Source organism: Diplotaxodon limnothrissa, linkage group LG19 (genome assembly GCF_057381915.1).
Source record: "Diplotaxodon limnothrissa isolate DT_005_m linkage group LG19, D_limnothrissa_male_GT1.1, whole genome shotgun sequence".
In the NCBI taxonomy this organism is placed as follows: domain Eukaryota; kingdom Metazoa; phylum Chordata; class Actinopteri; order Cichliformes; family Cichlidae; genus Diplotaxodon; species Diplotaxodon limnothrissa.
Genome location: NC_140614.1, coordinates 6,245,471 through 6,266,848, shown reverse-complemented (window position 1 = coordinate 6,266,848; position 21,378 = coordinate 6,245,471). Strand labels below are relative to the sequence as shown.

At 41.8% G+C, this 21,378-nt stretch overlaps 1 protein-coding gene across 3 annotated transcripts in view; it reads right to left on the bottom strand.

Moving 5' to 3' along the window:
• Window positions 1–1,388: 1,388 nt before the first annotated feature.
• The window catches only part of ppp2r5eb (protein phosphatase 2, regulatory subunit B', epsilon isoform b), a 52,124-nt gene continuing 32,134 nt past the window's right edge, over window positions 1,389–21,378 (bottom strand). For all 3 annotated transcript variants that reach the window (XM_085343137.1, XM_085343138.1, XM_085343139.1), the window contains 12 exons: window positions 17,142–17,338; window positions 10,890–10,991; window positions 9,582–9,674; window positions 9,291–9,421; window positions 7,644–7,703; window positions 5,901–6,009; window positions 5,471–5,524; window positions 5,185–5,235; window positions 4,964–5,083; window positions 4,664–4,791; window positions 3,711–3,812; window positions 1,389–3,397 (listed from right to left, as the gene is read on the bottom strand). In XM_085343137.1, coding sequence (XP_085199263.1) covers window positions 3,298–3,397; window positions 3,711–3,812; window positions 4,664–4,791; window positions 4,964–5,083; window positions 5,185–5,235; window positions 5,471–5,524; window positions 5,901–6,009; window positions 7,644–7,703; window positions 9,291–9,421; window positions 9,582–9,674; window positions 10,890–10,991; window positions 17,142–17,338 — 1,247 coding nt within the window. In that variant the 3' untranslated portion in view covers window positions 1,389–3,297. The remainder of the gene's footprint in view (window positions 3,398–3,710; window positions 3,813–4,663; window positions 4,792–4,963; window positions 5,084–5,184; window positions 5,236–5,470; window positions 5,525–5,900; window positions 6,010–7,643; window positions 7,704–9,290; window positions 9,422–9,581; window positions 9,675–10,889; window positions 10,992–17,141; window positions 17,339–21,378) is intronic.

Sequence of the window (21,378 nt, the reverse complement as noted above, 5' to 3'; positions counted from 1 at the left end):
ATGTTTCAAATGCCTGAACTCTCTTAGGTAAATATTCTTTCAATTTCTTTTAAAGTACCCTTCAGAAATAGTTCAATCTTCTTGAAGGGCATTCAAACATCTTTTTTGGATGTTGGCTGCCTTTTGTTCTGTTCTCTGTCAGGATGATCCCACACTGCTTTAAAGATGATGTCCGAGCTGTGGGGAGACCCACCTTGAGTGTTCATTGTGTATCTATGTGGCTTTTCTTTCTATCCAGGTATGATTTATTGCATTAGGTGTGTTTGGGATCATTGTCATGCTAAAAACTGAAGCCCATTAGAAACTTTCCTGATGGTACTGCATCACTTTATGTTCATAATTTCATCAGGTTTGGCAAGATCTCCAATACCACTGACTGAAACGTAGACATAAACCACGATAGAGCCTCCACAGGTTGTAGACATTCACTACTGTACATCTCTCCCCCGTATATACTGTGATGACTTGACTTAAAAATGTCAAATTTGATCTCATCACAACATAATAATGTTGCCACTGATTTTCATTGCAGTTCCTTCTGTCATTTGGCATACCTCAGCTCTTTCTCCCTGCGACAGTCACCCTTCAATTCCGCTGAGGATTCGGTAGATGATCAACTGCAGGGCCAGAAGAATCTCTCAGGTCCCGTGTCCGGTCTTTTGGATGTTTTGCTGTTTCTTAAGTACATGACTTTCAGGTACCGCTCATCTGCTGTAGATCATTTCAGCAAAAAGCTCTTTAGAATTATTGTGTTAGTGCAAAAATACTATTTTATGGGACTTTTGTTTTGTTTTAATCCAGCTAAAGAAATGTGAACACATGATATAGTTTTGCAACAGGCTGCAAAGTGTCTACATACAAAAAGTAAAATTGGATCTCAGTTCTCACTCACACACATTCACACACACACACACACCCTGTGAACCCAGTGAAATAAAGCAATTCAGCATCTGGGCTTTATCACAAAACAGGTTTAATTTAATATCTCTTTATTTTTTAAAATAATTAAACATTTGTATTTCTCCAACCCTTTTTTATCTTTTTTTTTTCAGCTTTTAAATCATATTACATCTGGGCCATTCTAAAGCACACATTAATTCTGCAAGGGAGGAGGGGGTGAGGTTCACTGTCAAAGACTCCCAACAGGGCAAAAGTGGTCTGCTCAGTGCCTTCCCTCTACACTCGCCTCCCTCCCCCCTCTGACCCTCTCCTGCCTACCTGCCCTCACCCCTCCCTGCTTTCCTTCCCTCCCACCCTCCCCTCCCCAACTAAAAAAAAAAACAACAAAAAAAAACAAAGAGAAAAATTATATATATATATATATATATATATATATATATATATATATATATATATATATATATATATATATATGTTCAAATGGTCAAAAGAAACTTCATCAAAATATTCAAAATGAGATAAAAACCAAGAGAAGCGGGAGGAGTGAGACAGAAAGAAAAAAGAAACAGACTAAAAGAAGGGGAAACACTATCATAAATACCAGGAAGTTGTTCCATAATACCTCTTTATATACTGGATACTCCTCTCCACAGTTTCCTAAGCAAAAAACATAGGCTAAATTACTACAAGATACAAGATTATCAGTGTACTGCATTCAATAACAATTTACAGGGTTGTCTTTTTTTGTCACTGTTGCTGTAATACTGTAAAGTCAACGCGGCGCCCCCCCAGTGGGCTTAGAGGGACGAGGCGAGAGGGGCGGGAGGTGATGCGAGGCGCTCGTCTTTTCACACGAGGAGTACTTTTCTTTTTTGGCGCTCCTTTGAGGACCCGTTATCATGTGTGTGTGTTGTGTGTCTGTCGTTAGCTGTGAGTCCCCCGTTATGGCCAGACAGTACCAGTGCCAGACTGATACCAGCGATACCTGGTATGGCAGGAGGGACGGGGTCAAAAACAGAGAAGGAACGTAATCAGCTAATGGAAGGTAGCCTTTTTTTTTTGGAGAGGGGGAAATGAATAGGAGTGTGTTTACATGCAGATGGTTCTGGATTCAAATTGTTTCTGGTTTGTATGTGTTAATCTCTTTCTGTTATAACATCGGGCAACCAGCCACATTGCCAGGGAAGTTAATAAAATGAGATGCTGAATAACTATAAAAGACTCAAAAGAGACACTCGTCTCATGGGACAGGTGAAACAAAAGCACCAGGAGAAAGTTTGCACAAAGCCCCCATCACCATTTCAGTTATTGCTGTGTGGAACATTTATGACTGCACACGTTTAAAGTTTGTTTTGAGCCTTTTTGTTGTTGTTGTTTTTAACATCATCTGTATTGACACTACCACCAGAGGGCGCCAAAGTAAAGGGGGGGAAAAAAGAACCCTACACTTACTGCTCAATTTTCAGCATTTCAAATCCCAAGTTTGACAGTTTTAGTCAGGATTTATGTAGTTATGTACTCTCCTGATTTGCATGGACACACATGTAAACACATTTAAAGAGTCAGTGGTGTGTTTGTGTGCACTGTGAAAGGCCCTGTTGTCAGATTAATGTGTGTTTGTTTGTTCGATTCATTGCCTGTTTTAAACAGGAAGCAGAATTCGCAGACAGGTTGGTGAGGCCAGGGAGATTAGGGGTGTCCTTTGGATGGAATGGGGCGACTGTGATTGGTTCACTTGGGGCCTGGTAAGACCGAGAGGGAACAGAAAGATGGAGGCAACAAGAGGAAAAGCAAAGAGGAGAACCAAGAAAATAAAAATGACATATGGGACTACACTGAAGAAGACTGGGGTGAAGAGTTAAAATCAATCTAACCTCTCTTTTTTGTGTTTTTTTTTAATATTTTCCAAGGGTTCATTCCATGTCCTACAGTCCAAAAAGTTTTTTTTCTTGTTTAAATTCCCCTCCCACACAAGTGATTTTCTCATTTTCTATTTTTTTCTTCCTTTTTTATTATTATTATTACTGTTTTGTTTTTCCATTTGCAATAATATCAGTTTAAGGGAGAAAAAAAGAAAAAAAAACAATTATTTACAGTGCTGTTGAAATAATGAAAACAGACGTAATGAATCTACTGTAAAGTAAGTCGCACAAACACAGGAGGAAAAAAAAAAGCATAAGAAAAAAAAGAAAGAAAGAAAATTAAGAAACCAGCGAGCGCTCTGTGTCGATCCAGAGACGACAGCCTGTATCAGGAGCTCTGGGCAGACATGGCTAATGTCGAGGGCAGGAGAGTCGGGATCAGGGCAGAGGAGGAGCGGGGAGTCGGACGGGGAGAGGAGGAGGAGAGGAGCAGTAGGACAGGGGAGGGACAGAGGGGAGCGCGGCGCTGTCTTTGTTAAGTTGGGATGATTCCGTCGCTCCTAAGGCCCCGCTTCAGCTCCAGGTCCTCCAGCTTCTTCCACAGCTCCTCCCGTTCCTTCTCCTTCTTCTTCTCACTGGAACACAAAAACACATAAGCATTAAGCACAAAAAAAGCATTAGCTCCAAGTGAAAAAAATAAAGAAATGTTTTTATTGAATCAGTCACTCTAAACGGAAGTCTGGTGCTCTAACTCAAAGTATTTATCAGTGTGGCTTTTCTTTAACCAACATCTAATATTGATCCTGAGACTGAGACAGTGGGGTGATAGTAGCACTGTGTGTGTTCCTGTAATGTGTTAAGCAGCTCCCTGGAGGCATCACAAACTATCACATTATTCATGAGTCCCTATCACCCCTGCTGCTGCTGCTGATGTGAGCAGCTTCTTACCGCTGGCGGTCCGACTTGTAAGTGGCTGTGAGTTCATCAAATAAGGTACTGTTCATCTCCATGAAGGCCTTCAGTACGTTGTATACCAGCGCCACGATTGCCCTGAGAGGGGAAAAGCACAGACAGAGTAAGACAACTTACAGCGGCACATTTTTATTGCTCCTTCAGACTTCTGTGGTGGCAGACACAGAGCTTCCAGCCTTCATTTTTGGATAAATTATGGAGACATCCAGCGATGTGTGCCCAACTGATTCGCAAACTAACAAACATTTTTTTCCATTTGAGATCAAAATCAAGCCCATTTGTAGATTTTTCCAAACATTCCACATTTATTCTTAAAAACAGGAACATGCTGTTCCTATTAGCACTGGAGTATAACCCTCTTTAAGATCCATATGTGCCCCATGCACCCCACAACAGGCACAGCCAGCTGGCATGTTTCGATGACTGGTTGTGTCTACAAACGTATCTGAATAATATCAACACTTGGCAATAAATTCGGAATAAAACAACCAAAAAACAGGTACACGATAATGAAGTATTTTTCAGTAATTTATATTTTCACCACTGGCCAGCTAAAGTCTAATTTGCTGAAAATCAGGAATAAATGAACGTGCATGCATGTTTTCCTGTGTTAGAGCCCTGACTTTGCCTTAGGAGAGGAATCCTGAGGTGACTAGTAACTTAAATGATCATATGCAGTTTCAACAATCTACTTGTGATCTTCAAATTAACACTAATTCCCAATTGATATCAGTTTTTTAAGCTATATTTAGCTGTTCGGAATTCAGATTTTTCTCAAGAATGTGGACCATTGTAATGCAATTCTGCTGGGGTACAGAGGGTTGTATGTGTGACTCTACTCAGGTCTTGAAGTATACATTTCCTAATGAACATCAGTAGAAAGTGAAAACATTAAGCCTCATCTATTACACAGAAGTCATGCTACTCACGGGTTCCAGTGCTCTTTGGAGATCCTGTAGAGGCTGGCAAACATGATGGGCAGGATGACGCTGGAGTTCTCCTCAATCAAACTCATGATGTACTCGTTGTTCCAGTAGTAAAGAGCTCGCTCTGCAACCTGGGACGAGACGGACGCACACTAACTGAGCCATGTCTTCATGCCACCAATAACCACTCGTCACTCTTTAATAACCAATAACTGTTTAAGCACAAATGTCCCCCATGATACAAATTAGGCCACCCCCACCCCACAGGAAACGTAGGCATTGTCACAATGAGTCATCGCTGACCTGGAAATGTGGGCTGGAGACACATCTGGAGATCTGTTTGAAAAGCGGCTCCTGGATCTTGACGAACTGTGTGGGTTCGATGACGTCCAGAATCTCCTCCAGCTCCCCTAGAAACATCACCTGCAGTGCCGTGGAAGAGGGACAATATCAACAACACACAAGATGATTGTTATTGTTGTTGTTTTGGGGTTTTTTTGCATTTAGCAACAAATGAGCCTCACCTCTTTTTGACTGCAGGTTTTTGGCCAGAACTTCAGTAAGCCTCTGATGACCTGAGAGAAGATGCCACAGTTCATACAGTTGGCTCCTTTTCCCACCCCCCCACCCCCCCTTTTTTTTTCTTAAATACAAGTATTTGAGTTGAAATAATAATAACAGTAATGTCATTCTTTACATTTCTGACTCTGTCGTTGATGTGAAACACTTTCATGACAAACTGGGAGGGGGAATGAAAAATGAATGTCACACAAAGATGACTGATAGGAGGAGTTGTGCATAGATACTTACTGGTTCTGTTAATGTTGGGTCTTTCTCTAGGAATTGTACAATGCAATACGCCAACTGTGAGGAGAGGAATCCGGAGGTTAAAACTAACATCACATTAAGCCTCGAGCAAGGCTTACAAGAGCAGCTCAGACGTACAAACACAGCAGTGAAAGAGCTTTCAAATGATTTTACTTTTTAAACCACTGTGTTTCTGCTGATTTTCACGGCTGCTGTCAACTATAATATTATTACACATTTAGATTCCTTCCGTGTATAAAAACACACAAACATACACATAAGCTATAGCACGAAAGCACACCTTAAAAAGCAAACAGGATACTTTTCGAGGTTCCAAGTTCTGTTTGTGGATAAACTACGCCTGGGATTCCACCAAATCTAAAGGTGGCAGATATTAGCTTTTACCCACATACTCTATACACACTATTGTTACCTGTGCATGGAAGAGGGACAGACTCCTGACAGTGTGGAGGGGAATCAACACTTTGACCAGAAACTGTTTATGCTCTGCTTTCAGTGGCAGAGCAAAACCATTGATTATACTGGAAGAGAGAAGGAGGAGACAAAGAGGAAAATGTGAATATAAATTAAACAAGAACACATAAAAGAACTTTATTGTGACCCTATGAAAGCAAGTGGAAGATCAATGAGCTGCAGACCAAAAGAACACTGTTTATACGGGTGATGTGGCCTGGGGAAGAAACACAGACCTGATGATCCTCACAAAAATCGCAACAATCCTGTTTGTTTTACATTGTGTTGTATCAGATTCGTGTTTGTTTAAGCGACAGTGCTCCGTGTCTATGCTGTGTGCCAGACAAATGTCAGAGATGTTATTGAATGTATGTGCCAGCAAGCTCTCCAAGGAGAAGCCCGTCTCATTCCCATAGTTGGAGTGTTTCTTCTGGAGTTGGTTTGACTTCATCTAATGTTGGTTGATTGGTTTGTCACGCTCGTCCAGGCTCTCCCTGACAATCAGTTGAAGCTTTGATAGTCAACAACAAAAATGTATGACTGTCAGAGGTCGGACTGCGGATCATGTTCCATGAAACACATCGTGTAATTTGTTATCTGCCGACCTTAACGTCATATACATATCAGTGTTTTCCGCGGGTTAACCCTCTGTTTGTGGCACAAACACACAAGCATGCATTCCTAACTGAGCTACTAAATAATACTTTTATTTTTTACGTTCTTTGCAATTATTTCAATTGGCTCTATTTTGAATGAGTCTCATTGCAGTCCAAAGCTACTGTCTCAGACTGCAGGTGGTGAATGCACCCCTGAAGTCCTTGTTGTTATGCAACCTCGACGACCTTGGCAAAAGGTCACATGGGCCAGTTCTCCAACTTTTTGCAGTTTCTAGTTAGAATGGCCCTCAGCTCACAGTGGAGCTCCAGAGGAGAACAGAGACTGCTGTTGCTAGCTGCAGTCCAATCAGTGTGACCACAGGATGAGATCTTCTCCGAAGAAGCGGCTGAACGATGTGGAAAAATGGTACAAAAGCAAACTCAAAAGAGCTGACGCTAGAGATTGCCTCTCCCAACTTTCCTCTTATTTAAGTTCAAAGTCTGATTACAAAATGTTTTTAAAATGGTCAGAGTGGGCACCCAAATGTTAAGTAATGTCTGTGTAAAACACTGCAGGTTCCAGAGCACTGAAGACGTTCCAAGGAGGTTATCTGGATACGTTTCTGGATATTAAAATATTTTTATTAACAAATAAAGCATTACAGAAAAATGCCCTTTTCTCTGTCTGACCTCAAACAACTCGAATCACAAAGTCAATGTACTTTCTATCTTGCTTCACTGCTTAAAAAGACTGTTAAGCTGAAAGGAGGATTAATTTACTTCTCATCTCCAAGTCAAACCGTGCTGCTGGAATTCACTCTGCTCTGTTAAAATCCTGTTTTTATGGAACCTAATCATTCAGCGTTTTAGTTCCATGTCTTTAGCCTCCTTGGGTATCTTAAAAAAAAACTAACTCCAGCTTGCCTGATTAAATTAAAGATGTTACAAAAAATCCTCATTGTTACATCTACAAAACCACAGCAAGATAGCAGAGTTGAGTTGAGTTCTGCTGTCGCTCTCAGGTCTCAGTCACTCAGGCTAAAAGCATCAGCAATAACAGAGCAGAATGTAAATGTGTGTCTGAGGCTCAGAGGCCCCCCACATACCTCCCCAGGATCTCCAGCAACTCAGCCACCCCGTTGAAGTGCTCCGTCTCATAAACAAAACTGCAGACAGACAGCGAGGGAGGCAGACCGAGGAGGAGATGAGAGAAGGCACACGATGAAAAGACACAAGCACTAAAACTCTCAAAGAATGGCAAAAAACAGGTAATTTGTAAATTAACACAAATAATGACAAAACACACACACACACACACACACACACACACACACACACACACACACACACACACACACACACACACACAAAGAGGAGATCCAGGTTTGAACCAACAGCCACAGATATTTCTAACATCCTTCTCATCCTTTGGCTGTACAAATAATCAGAACAGAAGCAGAAGAGTCTCCGTAAACTCTCAGTGTAAGCTTGTTTGCAATAACTGGCTCTTTTGGGTAAGCGCATACTTTATTCATTTACACATTCAGCAGACACACAGTGCCATGATCACTTATTCTGGGGTGGGTTTCTCCACGTTTGAGTCCCATATTCTCTTTATTGTGGCCTTTACAAACTTCTGAGGAACACTGACACAAATGTAATTATATTAAAGGAAAAACCGTCATCGGCTTTCAACAGTGTCATTGTGCCTGGGTACTGACTCTATAGATGGCAGGGATAAACTTCGTTCTTCTGAAACATATTTTGTAATTTGGAGTTTGGATGATTGTGAGAAAGAACAGAAAAAGAGTGAAAAAGAAGGTGTAGAAGAATAAAGTGAAGAGGAACATCAAAGGGAAGGTGAAGGGAAGGTGAGGTGAGGAGGAAGAAAAACAAGATGAAAAAAGGTGATGAAAGTGAAGAATGAGGTGAAAAACAAGGAAGAAGGTCAAGAATTATTATAAGACGAAAAAGGGGAAGGAGATGATGATGAAGAGGACATAAACTTCCACGTGATGTCACCAACAGGAGAAATCAGGTTGGGACGCTAATCAGAGTTGTCATTTTTCACATGCATCACACAGCAGGAGACAGTCCACTTTAGCTGCGTTTCCACTAATAGAAATGTTTGGTTTATGGAGGAAATGTGACCCACTCATATGACTTCACTGAACAATTAGCTGCTCTATTCTTGCATACGATCCAATCAGAAGTTTGGTGCAGGGTGCAGGACTCAGCCTGCTTAACAACATTTGTGCTTTCTGGCATTTGTTGGATGATGTCTACGAAAACTCGGGGCTGCTGTGCATGTGTGCAAAGGGCGTAGGACATTGGTCCATATTTCCCACAGGTGTTCAGCTGACAAGACCATAGCTTACAGCTCATATCATTTTCACTTGAACAGCACCGTCATCCAGGAGAACAGGGTACACATCATAAGATGAAGGAGATCGCTCAGAACAAGTCTGTATTGATTTTCAGTGACCTTTCCCTATAAGGTGAGAAGTGGAGCAAAGCTCTGCCAGCAAATATTCTCTACTGAATAAGAGAGCCATCTGATCCCCTCACAGCAGACATCAAGAATTCAGCTCTTTGCTTTTATTTGTGAGCCTTGTCTATTCGAATTTTTAGCTCCACTCTGTTGACTGGCAACTTTCTACCGTGGCTTCCTTCTTATCGTGAAAAAAATTCCACTCACATACAAACACAAGCTTTTTCCAGCCCAGGCATCTGAAGAATTCATGTTTACTCACCGTAGAAAAATATTATTGATCTGTTTTCGTATAAAAGCCCTCAGCCCCAGGAATTTGCCGTAGATTCTATGCAAGACTGTCTTCAGATAGTCTCTCTCCCGAGGGTCCTCGCTGTCAAACAACTCCAAGAGCTGGACACAAGGTGAGGGGGGAGAAAAGTCAATTTTAGGGAGTAAGGCAGAAAAAAGCAACGTGCCTTAAAAGCAAAGAAAGATACGAAAACGCTAAACTGACAGTAAAGAAGATGATGAAGTAGAAAAGCAGAATTCTGAAGGTGACTCAACAACTCACCTGTAGGACAAACTTCTGGTCTATGTACTTTTTGGCAATGCTGGGCTGGAATTCCTGACTCTCCAAGAACCGAATGAAGAACTCGTATACCAACTGGAGAAAGAAACACGGTTGATAAAGAATTCATGTTAACCTCCGACGCAAACAAAACTTTGTTTCACATGATAACAGGTGGAAAAGAATAGAAAAGTCCAAAGGCTCATCGCTTCTTCTCAGATATTAGTGCATTGAATTAAGCCCATAAATACTCAAACAGAACTGGATTAAAGGGAGAAACGGCTCAAAAGTCACAAAAAGCAGAGTAATCTGGGATGAGCAAGGTAGAGAAAAAAAAGTCCATTTAAGTTAAATGGAGTTTAAATGTATATTCTGGGAAATATCATCATCCATTTTTCCATATAAGAATGAAATAACCACTCTCACAACCATCATAAGACTAGAAGCATGGGGGCACTGCTAGCCTGCTTCTGTTTGAGATTCAGCAACAGGCCTGCAAACACCTCTAAAGCTCACTAATTAGCGTGCTACAGCTCTTTCATGTATTATGTATTCAAACACAACAGTACAATTTGGTCTTGCTCTTGTAGGCAGCCACATACACCCTTCTCCACACGTGGACTTTCCAGGGCACACCTCCACCCCTCTACCTGCTGCCAACTTTCACTTCAAATCACATCATTATCTGCAAAGCTACGGTCCACAAAGACTTTCTGCAGGCCTGCTGCCTTATTGCCATCCTCACCTGATCCTAGCCAGTTCCTTCCATTTTATGATTTCCTATCTCAGGATAGTCCAACCTTCTCTACTTCCAGCTTTTCAGCACACTCTCTTCACTTCTCCATCACCTTAACTTGTGGTACAACCTTCCCAGCTTAGCGCCTCCTCGTGTTGCCACATTTCTTATTAAACACTGCATTGTTTGCTCATGCCTATATTCCCTCCTTTTAGATTCCTAAATTTTCTCCTTACATCTCAAGACTCCTTGACACCCTTCCTCCAACTAGATCAAACACCTGTATCATAATGACTGCCTCCTTTGGTTGGCCATCTTTCCCATAACTCTCCAGTACTACTTTGCTCTTAACTTCCTCCTGAACTCTACCCACCACTGCTCTTGCTTCAGCCTGTTCTAAGGAGCTTTACCTGGCAACTCACTGATAACTGCACAGAAATGTGGGTATATAGACAAACTTAGCAGACGTTAGTAAAGAAATTACACCAAAGTACCCCTAAAGGGTTGTCATTACACACACACACACACACACACACACACACACACACACACACACACACACACACTTACTTTACCTGTAAGTGTGGCCAGGAGGCCTCAAGTGTGGGCTCATCCTCTTCAGGGTCAAACTCGTTACTGTCACTGGGCGGAAGGGTCCGGAATATGTTGTGAGACACCTGGAACAAGAAAGCGGGAACTTCATTCCAGTGACTGGAAATTGGGGTTCTGACCCAACATATAGATGATAACTGCTGTTTACATGAGGGATGCTTCAATGCAGGGAACTGTTCCCTCTTGTCTAAAGTCTAAATCTTATGTACACGTAAACATTTTAACTGAAACTAGGTGTCAGTTTAAACAACTTTCCAAAACCACATTTCAATTCATGCCTTAATATTTGAGCCTCTGCTTCAGTACTTCAGTTTTTCTTCGAACACTTTCTTCGAGTGGATTGACAGGGTTAAAATTTAACAAAACATTTTTTGGGGAATTATTACACACAACCATGGACCTCCTTGTCAACTATTCTGATGCATTTCTCCATTGAACAATCTTCAAACACTGCATCTTTAACCAGACCAGCATGCTTTAAATCTGGCAAGAAGTCAGAAGTCTCACAATCCTCACTGCAGCATCTACATATGTCTACACTTCAGCTTTAGAGTACTTAATTATGTGTTCATAGTCTACTAGATAACAAAAACTACCATGAAGCAGTACATTTAGCCACATACAAAGCAAACCTAACAGAGTTTAGTGTAAACCACATCAGTCCAGATGTGTGTGGCAGGTGATACATTAGATTCACTAAGAATAATACAATGAATTACAATGCTGTCCACATTAGGGCTGGGCCATATTATACCGTTCACGGTAATACCGGTATAATGTTAGGCAACGATAGGAAAATGAAATATCGCGATAGAATATGAGTAAAACGCGCATGCGCAGTGCCTTTGTTTTCATACGCACATGGCCGATTGTTGAGTGAAACAGATGAACCAGAATTGGTTTGTACAAATGGTGCAACTTCAGTGATGTGGAACTGGTTTGGTGTTTGTCCGTCAGATACACGACAAAGCACATTTTTTTGCAGAACATGCAAGCGGCCATCGTTATTGTCGGTAGGGCTGGGCGATATATCGAGTTTTTAAAAAATATCGATATATTTTCATACGAGATATAAGATGTGACAATATCGTTTATATCGATATAGTCTATGTTACGTTATAATTATACTTGTGGAGCCGCAGGTTTGCCTCTCTTTCGTCCACTTTTGTCTCTACGCAACGTTACTCGGCCTCGCCTCTCCTGCACTGAACACAACTCCCCCATAGCTTCACCTGCAGGCAATGACAAGATGAAAGCGGAAAATCTCCGTTAGCGAGTTACCGTGCGTGGGGCTGGATGGCGTCAACGTGTTAGCGAGCTAACCGCGCTAACGACATGCAGCCCAGAGGGGCTGCACGGCCTAAAATCCTTTCCTTTTCTCAAAAATCGACAGTGCGCCTTATGTATGAATTCTGGTTGTGCTTACTGACCGCGAACCGATTTTATGTGGTACACAGCGCTCAGCAATCTGTCAAAAAATGTTTTAATATGACTTTGCTAAGCTACGGAGCTGCACCGCTTGATGGATTGTCGGAGAATTACGGCTACAGAGGAGGAGCCTCGCGGAGTGATACGTACTGTGTGTGTGTATAAGGACCACAAATGGCACCTGTTCAGAGACGTGGTGCAGCTGTGAAATCTGTCTCTTTGTTATTATGCTCAGCGTCTATTAGTTTACATTTTGACTGCACAATTGTGAGCTTTTTGTTATGCACAAAAACAACATTGTTTTCTTTTATTTATGGACCATGATTATTTAATATATGCTGATAATTTATTTTTGAGTAATATCTACGCTGTATGTAAATAAAAGTGCCCGTGTGACATCTGGGACACAGTGTGACTAAGAACTCTCTTTTTGTTCTTAACTTATGGCTTAAAAAAAAAAAAATCGAGATATATATCTTATATCGCCATCCAGCTAAAAAATATCGAGATATGAATTTTGGGTCATATCGCCCAGCCCTAATTGTCGGACTAAGATGCTCTTAAATCTGGGAGTAATCTGGGTCCTAAACTCCGTATCCTTCTGGTCAAACGAACACTGCAGCATCACTGAGAGTTAAAAACTGTCTAAATTCTTTCATCTTTAATAAAACGATCAGCATTGCTGCTTTACCAGGTGTAACTATGAAGTTTAACTTCCAGGCATCCATGAAAACAAAATTTATTACATTTAACGGAGTTAGAAGTTAGCAGGAAGCTAGCGGAAGTTAGCTCGCTAGTTTCGCTAGTTACCTAAACATGATATTGCATGTTCTGACTGAGAGATTACTGAAAAAAATCAAACGTACAGCAGGATGCTGTAAACGGACCAAACAACTGAGATAATCCATCCACAATACGAGGTTAGTCATTAATATACTGCAACAACATGGGAATAGAGCAGCTGCCAGAGAATTCAACATTAATGAATCAATGGTACAGAAGTGGAGGAAGCAAGAAGAATGAGTTTAATAAAGTTTGATTTATCTGACTGCTTTGTTTCGCTTAATGTGCCTTATAATCCCGTGCACCTTATGGTCCGAAAAATACGTACTGCACACTGCAGTTTAATGTTGCAAAGCACCTCTTTTTAACTTCAGTGGATATTATACATGGTTATGCTCAGGATATGTCAGCCCATTTCTACTGGAAATGCCTTTTGGTTAAACTTTCAGCAAGGAATTTGCATTTGCACTGTTACATTTTTATAAAGCTTTAATGTACATAAAACCAGCTTCTTGTTTAAGTGAAAATAAATGGAAGGTTGTCTTTTTGCGCTAGTAATGTTGTGGAGTTGTATTTTGTCTCGCATCAATTATATCGTCGGTTATATCGTTATCGCAAATTTTCAAATATATATCGTGATAAATATTTTTGGCCATATCGCCCTGCTCTAGTCCACATGTATGTCTCTTCTTAATGAGACCGACTTTGTTAACTCTTATCAAAGAGTTGTCATCAGGCAGAAACCTCTGAAAATAATATTGTGCTGTGTCAGTTTTTCTAAATGTCCATTAGACCAGTATGTTTTCTGTCTCAGCACAGGACTGCTTCTTTTACAGTACCTGTATGTACTGCAGCAGACCTTCAGTTATGACTGTCCTCAACGGCCTGAAGATATACTCTGTGGAAGGCTCCAAGTAATTAAACATAATAACAACTTGGTGCACTAGGTTAAAAAAAAAAAAATAGCTTTGAGTACTTCAGGGCCTCTGTTCATTGTGGGGTCTGTGTTCATTAGCTGAACATACACTCAACAAAAATATAAACGCAACACCTTTGTTACTGCTCCCATTCCCCATGGGATGGAAGTCAAAGTCAAAGTCAAAGTCAACTTTATTTGTCGATTCTTCCACATGTACAGGACATACGGAGAATAGAAATTGCGTTACTCTTCAATCCCTAGATAAATAGCAAATGAACATTTAAATATATTTAAATATAAAAGTGATTTAAAAAATGCAAGTAAAATAATTAAAAAGTAAAAATTTAAATAAATACAATTTTACATATAACAAGAAAGCTATACAATATACAATATAATGGGTAAGTGACATTGAGTGTAAACCAGGCAGAGTAGTGCAAATAGGCAAATAGTGCAAATGGAGATTTAGTAGTGTACGGTAAGAGAAAGTGTAACAACAAAGTCTTATGAGGTAATGGCAGTCCAATGCTCCACAAAGTGACTGGTAACGTAGAGACCTAAAATTCATTCCAGATACACAATATAACCATCCCTCCCAAACAGTGGTCACAAATCAGTCCAAATGTGTGGTAGTGGGCACATCTGCCATATTGAGATAATCCATCCCACCTCACAGGTGTGCCACATCAGGATGCTGATCTGACATCATGAGTAGTGCACAGGTGTACCTCAGACTGCCCACAACAAAAGGCCACCCTGGAATGTGCAGTTTTGTCTCACAGCAAAATGCCACAGATGCCACAAGCAATGAGGGAGCGTGCAACTGGCATGCTGACAGCAGGAATGTCAACCAGATCTGTCGCCCGTGCATTGAATGTTCATTTCTCAACCATAAGCCGTCTCCACAGGCGTTTCAGAGGATATGGCAGCACATCCAACCGGCCTCACAACCGCAGACCTCGTGTAACCACACCAGCCCAGGACCTCCACATCCAGCAGGTTCACCTCCAAGATCGTCTGAGACCAGCCACCCAGACAGCTGCTGGAACAATTGGTTTGCACAACCAAACAATTTCTGCACAAACTGTCAGAAACCGTCTCAGGGACGCTCAACTGCATGCCCGTCGTCCTCATCGGGGTCTTGACCTGACTCCAGCTCGTCGCCGTAACAGACTTGTGTGGGCAAATGCTCACATTCGATGGCGTCTGGCACGTTGGAGAGGTGTGCGCTTCACTGATGAATCATGGTTCACATTGTTCAGGGCAGATGGCAGCTGAGAATGTCCCAGTTCTTGCATGGCCAGCATACTCACCGGACATGTCACCCATTGAGCATGTTCGGGATGTGCTTGACCGGCGTATACGACAGCGTGTACCAGTTCCCACGAATATCCAACAACCTCGCACAGCCATTGAAGTGGAGTGGACCAACATTCCACAGGCCACAATTGACAATCTGATAGACTCCATGCGGCGATGTGTTGCACTGCATGAGGCAAATGGTGGTCACACCAGATACTGACCGGTTCTGGGTCCCCAGATCCCCAATAGCGCAAAAAACTGCACATTCCAGGGTGGCCTTTTGTTGTGGGCAGTCTGAGGTACACCTGTGCACTACTCATGATGTCAGATCAGCATCCTGATGTGGCACACCTGTGAGGTGGGATGGATTATCTCAATATAGCAGATGTGCCCACTACCACACATTTGGACTGATTTGTGACCACTGTTTGGGAGGGATGGTTATATTGTGTATCTGGAATGAATTTTAGGTCTCTACGTCCATCCCATGGGGAATGGGAGCAGTAACAAAGGTGTTGCGTTTATATTTTTGTTGAGTGTACGTAGCTGCCAACATGCACACCAGCTCCTGTTCTGCTCTTATTTTCCTCCTGTGTATCTGCTCATCTCCTATGTGTCTGTACACAGAGCACTCAAAAATCACTGCTATGCCCCTGCTGAGCTAGGAAAAGAGGGAAGCAACATTTCAACCACACAGGATTAGTTATTTATTCTTTAGTAGTAGACTTTACATACTAAACCCAAAAAATGGACGTCCCGTGGGGCTGGATAGGGTCTGTGGCTGCTGCCAAATCAAAGAACAGAACTAAAAGTGAACTAACATAGCTCATAAATTTGACTGACCTACAAGAGAGAAAACGAAAAACAACTACAACTACTCCTTCCCTGAGAAAAGAACACAGCAACACCCACTCGCCTGCTCTAGTGAGTCTAATTAAAGAATCAGACTGAAGCTGAATCAGTTTCCTCCCACTGAATAATGACAAGTAACAAATTTAAACAGAACATTTTCACTATGTCCACTCACACCTTTACACCATCAGTGCTGAGGGCTGCAGGGGGCCGACATTTTCCAGCCGTGAGACAAAACATGACTGCACAAAAAGACGACTGGGAAAAGTGAAATCTAATTATTACAAAGAAGCTTTTCTTTAAGAAGTAAGCTTTGACCCAAAGGAGGCACACTATGCAAACATGTCTGTCAGTACTCATTTTCAGCACCATTGGCTTTACACACCAACACTACCTACAAGGGCCACACAGCACTGCCCCATCAATGACTCGAAATTTCAAGGTGCATGCTACCTTAATGTTTCACGTGTGTCAAAAGACAGTAAAATTCTTTAGATATGGGGATGACACGCTAAGACAGGAAACATCTCCAGACCCCACTGACAAAAACAGACATTTTTACCTCATTAAATGTAATAAAATTTACAGTTTTTAGTACCTGCTCCAAAGAGGTTACAATTTTGGTAGCAGTCTGTGAAAAACGATAGATTGTAAAGTTTTGAATGAATGGCGAACAGTCCATTAAAATTTAGATTCCATCCACAAGGTGCTCAAGGTCAGCTTAATGATTTATTGGTCAAAAATTGACAAAAGGGCTTTGTGCAGACAAACCAACACCCATCACTGCAAACTTTCCTCCATCTTTGAGATGAAGATGGTGTAAAGTTGTGAGTGGACATGGCGAAAACAAAAAAACTGAACTTCAGTGTTCTGTACAGACAGAGTGCAAATCTACTGTTTACGCAGAATGGGCAGATTCATTCTTTCTTACCATTTTCACAACCTCGGGGTAGGCCTGTTCTGTCAGGTAGCCCCGGCTTACGGTCACGTAGTCCACCAGCTCGTTGAGCGTGGAGCGCTTGTACTCCTTCATCTTGAGGTCTGACAGCGTGTCCATGAAGTCAAAGACAGTACAGCACTGCTGCAGCTTCTTCAGGAACAGCTCCGGCTGCTCCGCCGCCGGCACGTCTAGACAGGCAAAAGCAAACACAGAAAGATGATGACAAAGGTTAGATAAATTGGTAAAGACACATATCTGGAGCGAGCAGATGCTTCTGACTCCCGCAGCTACCAGAAAGCTGTAATAGCAAACACCACATGGTCAAAGACGGGCAGAGTAAAAACAGGGATTTGAGCAGACCTGGTGGGACAGAGGCCTGACACACAAATAACCACATTAATATTTATTGATTTCTTTTTTCATTACCATTTTATGAGAAAAGCAATTAATGGTCATGGTCAGGATTCTACCCTTTGAAGCTAAAAACCTGCTTTCTCCATGAATTTACAAACTAAACAATTAGCACAGCAAGTTGTTGGTAATGAAAACCATTTTTAGCCACATTGAGATCAAGTTATACTTTTTTTACTTCTTAGTCAATTGTCTACAGGCAGATTGGGTTAAAGACACATCCAATACCATGTAGTAGTTAAACTGTTACTGATCTGCCCTCATCTCGTGCTGATTTTGTCGCTTCCTGAATCACCTGTTTTAATATTTGGAGCGAAAGCAGAGCATCTCTGTTTGGTGTAAACACAAGATGAAGTAGGTGGGTAGTTACAGCCACAAAGAAGAAAATGTGTGACTTTGCCTAGAAGAAGAAATCGAAGTTTCCGAGCTCTCCAATAGATGTTCACGGAGGACTGTTCAAAAGAAACGAAGGATGCTACCAGTGCATGCCTCAGTTGTAAAAGTGTGCTTCTTGCTCTGCAACAGCTTTTAACTTATTCATCTTCCCTGCAGACCCCTGTCTGCACAGGCAGGATGAGTGTGACAGCCTCATTATCCAGCAGCGAGTGTTTCTGATGGGAGAGGCAACGCTGTCACGAATTGTGTGGATGTGCAGGCAGAAGAAGGCGGCAGGTGTCTTTATTCTGATCCCACTGTGACAGACACGACAAGAAGGTCGCACAGAGTTCAGACCTGTGGGGGAGATGAGCAACAATCTTCCCAGATCGCCACAACTCAAGACCCGGTGCTCTCATCCCGGCAGGACTGGGCCATTATTATGTAAGAGATAAGCTGCTGCTCTGAAGACAGCACACTGCTACTACTGTGCATGTGTGCGCTCCACAATTACACTTCAAAGCGCTTGGCTGCATTTTGAATTCTATTGCTACTGACGATGAGTCACAATATACATGTAAATGAGCGAGAAAGTTAGGGAGTACCGGTGAAATGACTTTTTCACCTCACCATAACATGCAGGTTTTGTGATAATGAGTAGGTGATTCCTTATTTTACCTCTGAAATACTTCATTTTTCACCATTTTCAATTTTACAAACCAAATAATAGACTGAAAGAAGGAAATATGCCTATTTTATAGAAAGAAATGCAAAAGTTTTTTTGCATATTTGTTGATTTTACTGAGCTCTCTCACTTGAGCAGGCTCTTTCCAGTAGTAGAAATAGTGAAAAGCACTGATAAGCGACATACAGATACACAAACTGTTACATCAAGTCTAGTTTTAACTACAAATCATTATGAAAACAAAGAGAAATTCAATGCGATGCCTTCCTTTAACGTGCTTCCTGTCAGTCTGTGGCAGCTCCAGTTTAGCCTAAACTAAGATGACTTTAGTCAACAAAATCCAAATCCAATTCAGCTTTGTAAAAACTCTGACAAGAGGGGAACTAATAAAAGTTCAAGGACACATGATGTGTGAAGCGTCTATACATCGGTGTTGCTGTTATGAAGAAGCAATCACTGTGAGGCTGAATAGTGCATAAACTGTTTGTATGGCAGAGAAGCAGAATCATATTAACGTATGACCAGAATACTTCAACTGTGCTGTAAGCATCCTGTGTAGCAAACCTCAGCATCCTGTTAGAAATAAAAAGGGTTTAAAATGTCTTCTACTTTACTTCCTTTAAATAATATTAACTTGGGAAATTAGAAAATGATCTGCGGCTGAAGAAACATAATTAAACTTCTGTATAAATGGATGATTTGGTTCATTCTTCCTTTTTTGTCAGCTCATTACAATGAATGGCTAAAATCCTCTTCCTGAAGCTCTGACCGTTTAAAGAGAAAGTGCAGTTTCCTGTCCTGGGGAAAAAAAGTCCTCTGCAGATCTCCTTGAGCGCATTTAAAGTGATTATGCTGAATGTGTTTTGATCCAAATGCCACTAGTTACTCACGACCTGCTGGCCTCCTGCTTTAGCTCAGCTCATTGAGGATGCATCCAACCGGGCCAGTCACAATCAAACCCAAACCCTGGCTGACTGGCAGCAGTCCTAATCCCTGCTCCACTAACTTCCACAATAAACGTTCATTTATCAGAGAGAATGCACAGCAAGCTGATTTTAGCTGAATTTTTCACGTTTGGTTGAGGCGTTACAACACACGCAAAAATATTCTTATCCTGCCAAGTTTACTCAGCGCTCCAAATAGCCCACAAATTGTGCTGCAGTCTTATTGTACACATAAGAGGGATTCACTCTTTTCTGCTCAAATTAAACAATCTGCTTGATAAAGAACATCAGAAATTAAGACAACTAGAAGATTCATTTGCACTACTTTATTGCGTTGCTGACCCCAGGGATGACCTGGTTTTGTGGTGTTTCAGCATCCATTTCTGTTCACTGCTTTAGCTTAATGGCCTGCAACACAACCCTTATTTGCTCACTCTTATCACTCATCAGTGTTGGATTCAGCAGTAGCAGACGGCAAACCCAAATAAACCAGCACACACAGTAACACAGTAAACAACTTTCCTGACCTATGGTCTCTCTAGGTGAAGAACGAAAGATTTTTTGGGCTAAAATAATGGTGTGTCCTCCGTGTTCTATCCCTGTATGTTCCTCTCCACATCTAAACCTGTTCCTTTAGATGAGAAGAAAAAAGGGCAGGTAAAGATTGTCCTACGTCATGTCTGTGTGTATGTAGTCTTCTCTTTGAACACATAACTGCAAAACAGGAGAGTAATATGGCATCAAAGTGGTCCCTCTTCTTCCACGTCATGTGTTGCATGTGAAACACCCTTCATGTGCATGCCTATGCATCGTGAAATATGAACTGTGGGCTGGAAAAAAGTGCATGCATCTTTATCAAGAAGGTTTCATCTGTCACATTGTTGTGTAATATGCATATGGGTGACAAGGCTGTATACAGAGGACAATGTTCAAGAAAGTGCTATACAGTGTATAGTGAGTGCAGAGGGCAGTGTGCAATACAAGAATAAATATGCTGTCCTCTGAAGATGCACCTTGATATCTAGCACGATCTAGCCAGATGTTAGTAACAGTGCTGTAAGACGGTAGCGTCTGAGAAACCTGGAGGCCAAGTCAACACTTCAGAATTGTTGTGCTCCTCAATCCATTGCTGAACCATTTGTGCTTTGTGGCAGAATGCATTATCCTGCTAAAAGAGGTTTTCCATGAAACGGTGTACATGGTCTGCAACAACACTTAGGGAGGTTGTATGTGTCAAAGTAACATCCACATGTAAGGTAGGACCCAGGGTTTCCCAGCAGAACACCTCTGCCGGCTTGCCTTCTTCCCATAATCCATCCTGACTCCAAGTGTTCCCCAGGTAAGCAACACATAGTCACCTGACCAGCCATGTGCTGTAGAAGAAATTCTGATTCATCAGACCAGGCCAGTTCTCACATGCCCATCAGTGCTTTTTATAATTTCTGCTGCCATCACCTTTTATGGTGGTGGACAGGCATCTGCATGGGCACCCTGACTGCTCTGCACCTATGCAGCCTCATACACCACTGTGATGCACTTTGTGTTCTCACGCCTTTCTATCAGACCTTTTTGGCTCCCCACATGCATCAATGAGCTTTGGTTGCCCATGACCCTGTTGCTGGTTCACCACTGTACCTTCCTTGGACCACTTTTGACAGATACTGACCGCTGCAGAACGGGAACACCCCAGAAGAGCTGCTATTTTGGAGATGCTCTGACCGAGTCGCTTAGCCATCGTAATTAGGCCCTTGTCAAATTCGCTCAAATCCTTACACTTACCCATTTTTCCTGCTTCTAACACATCAACTTTGAG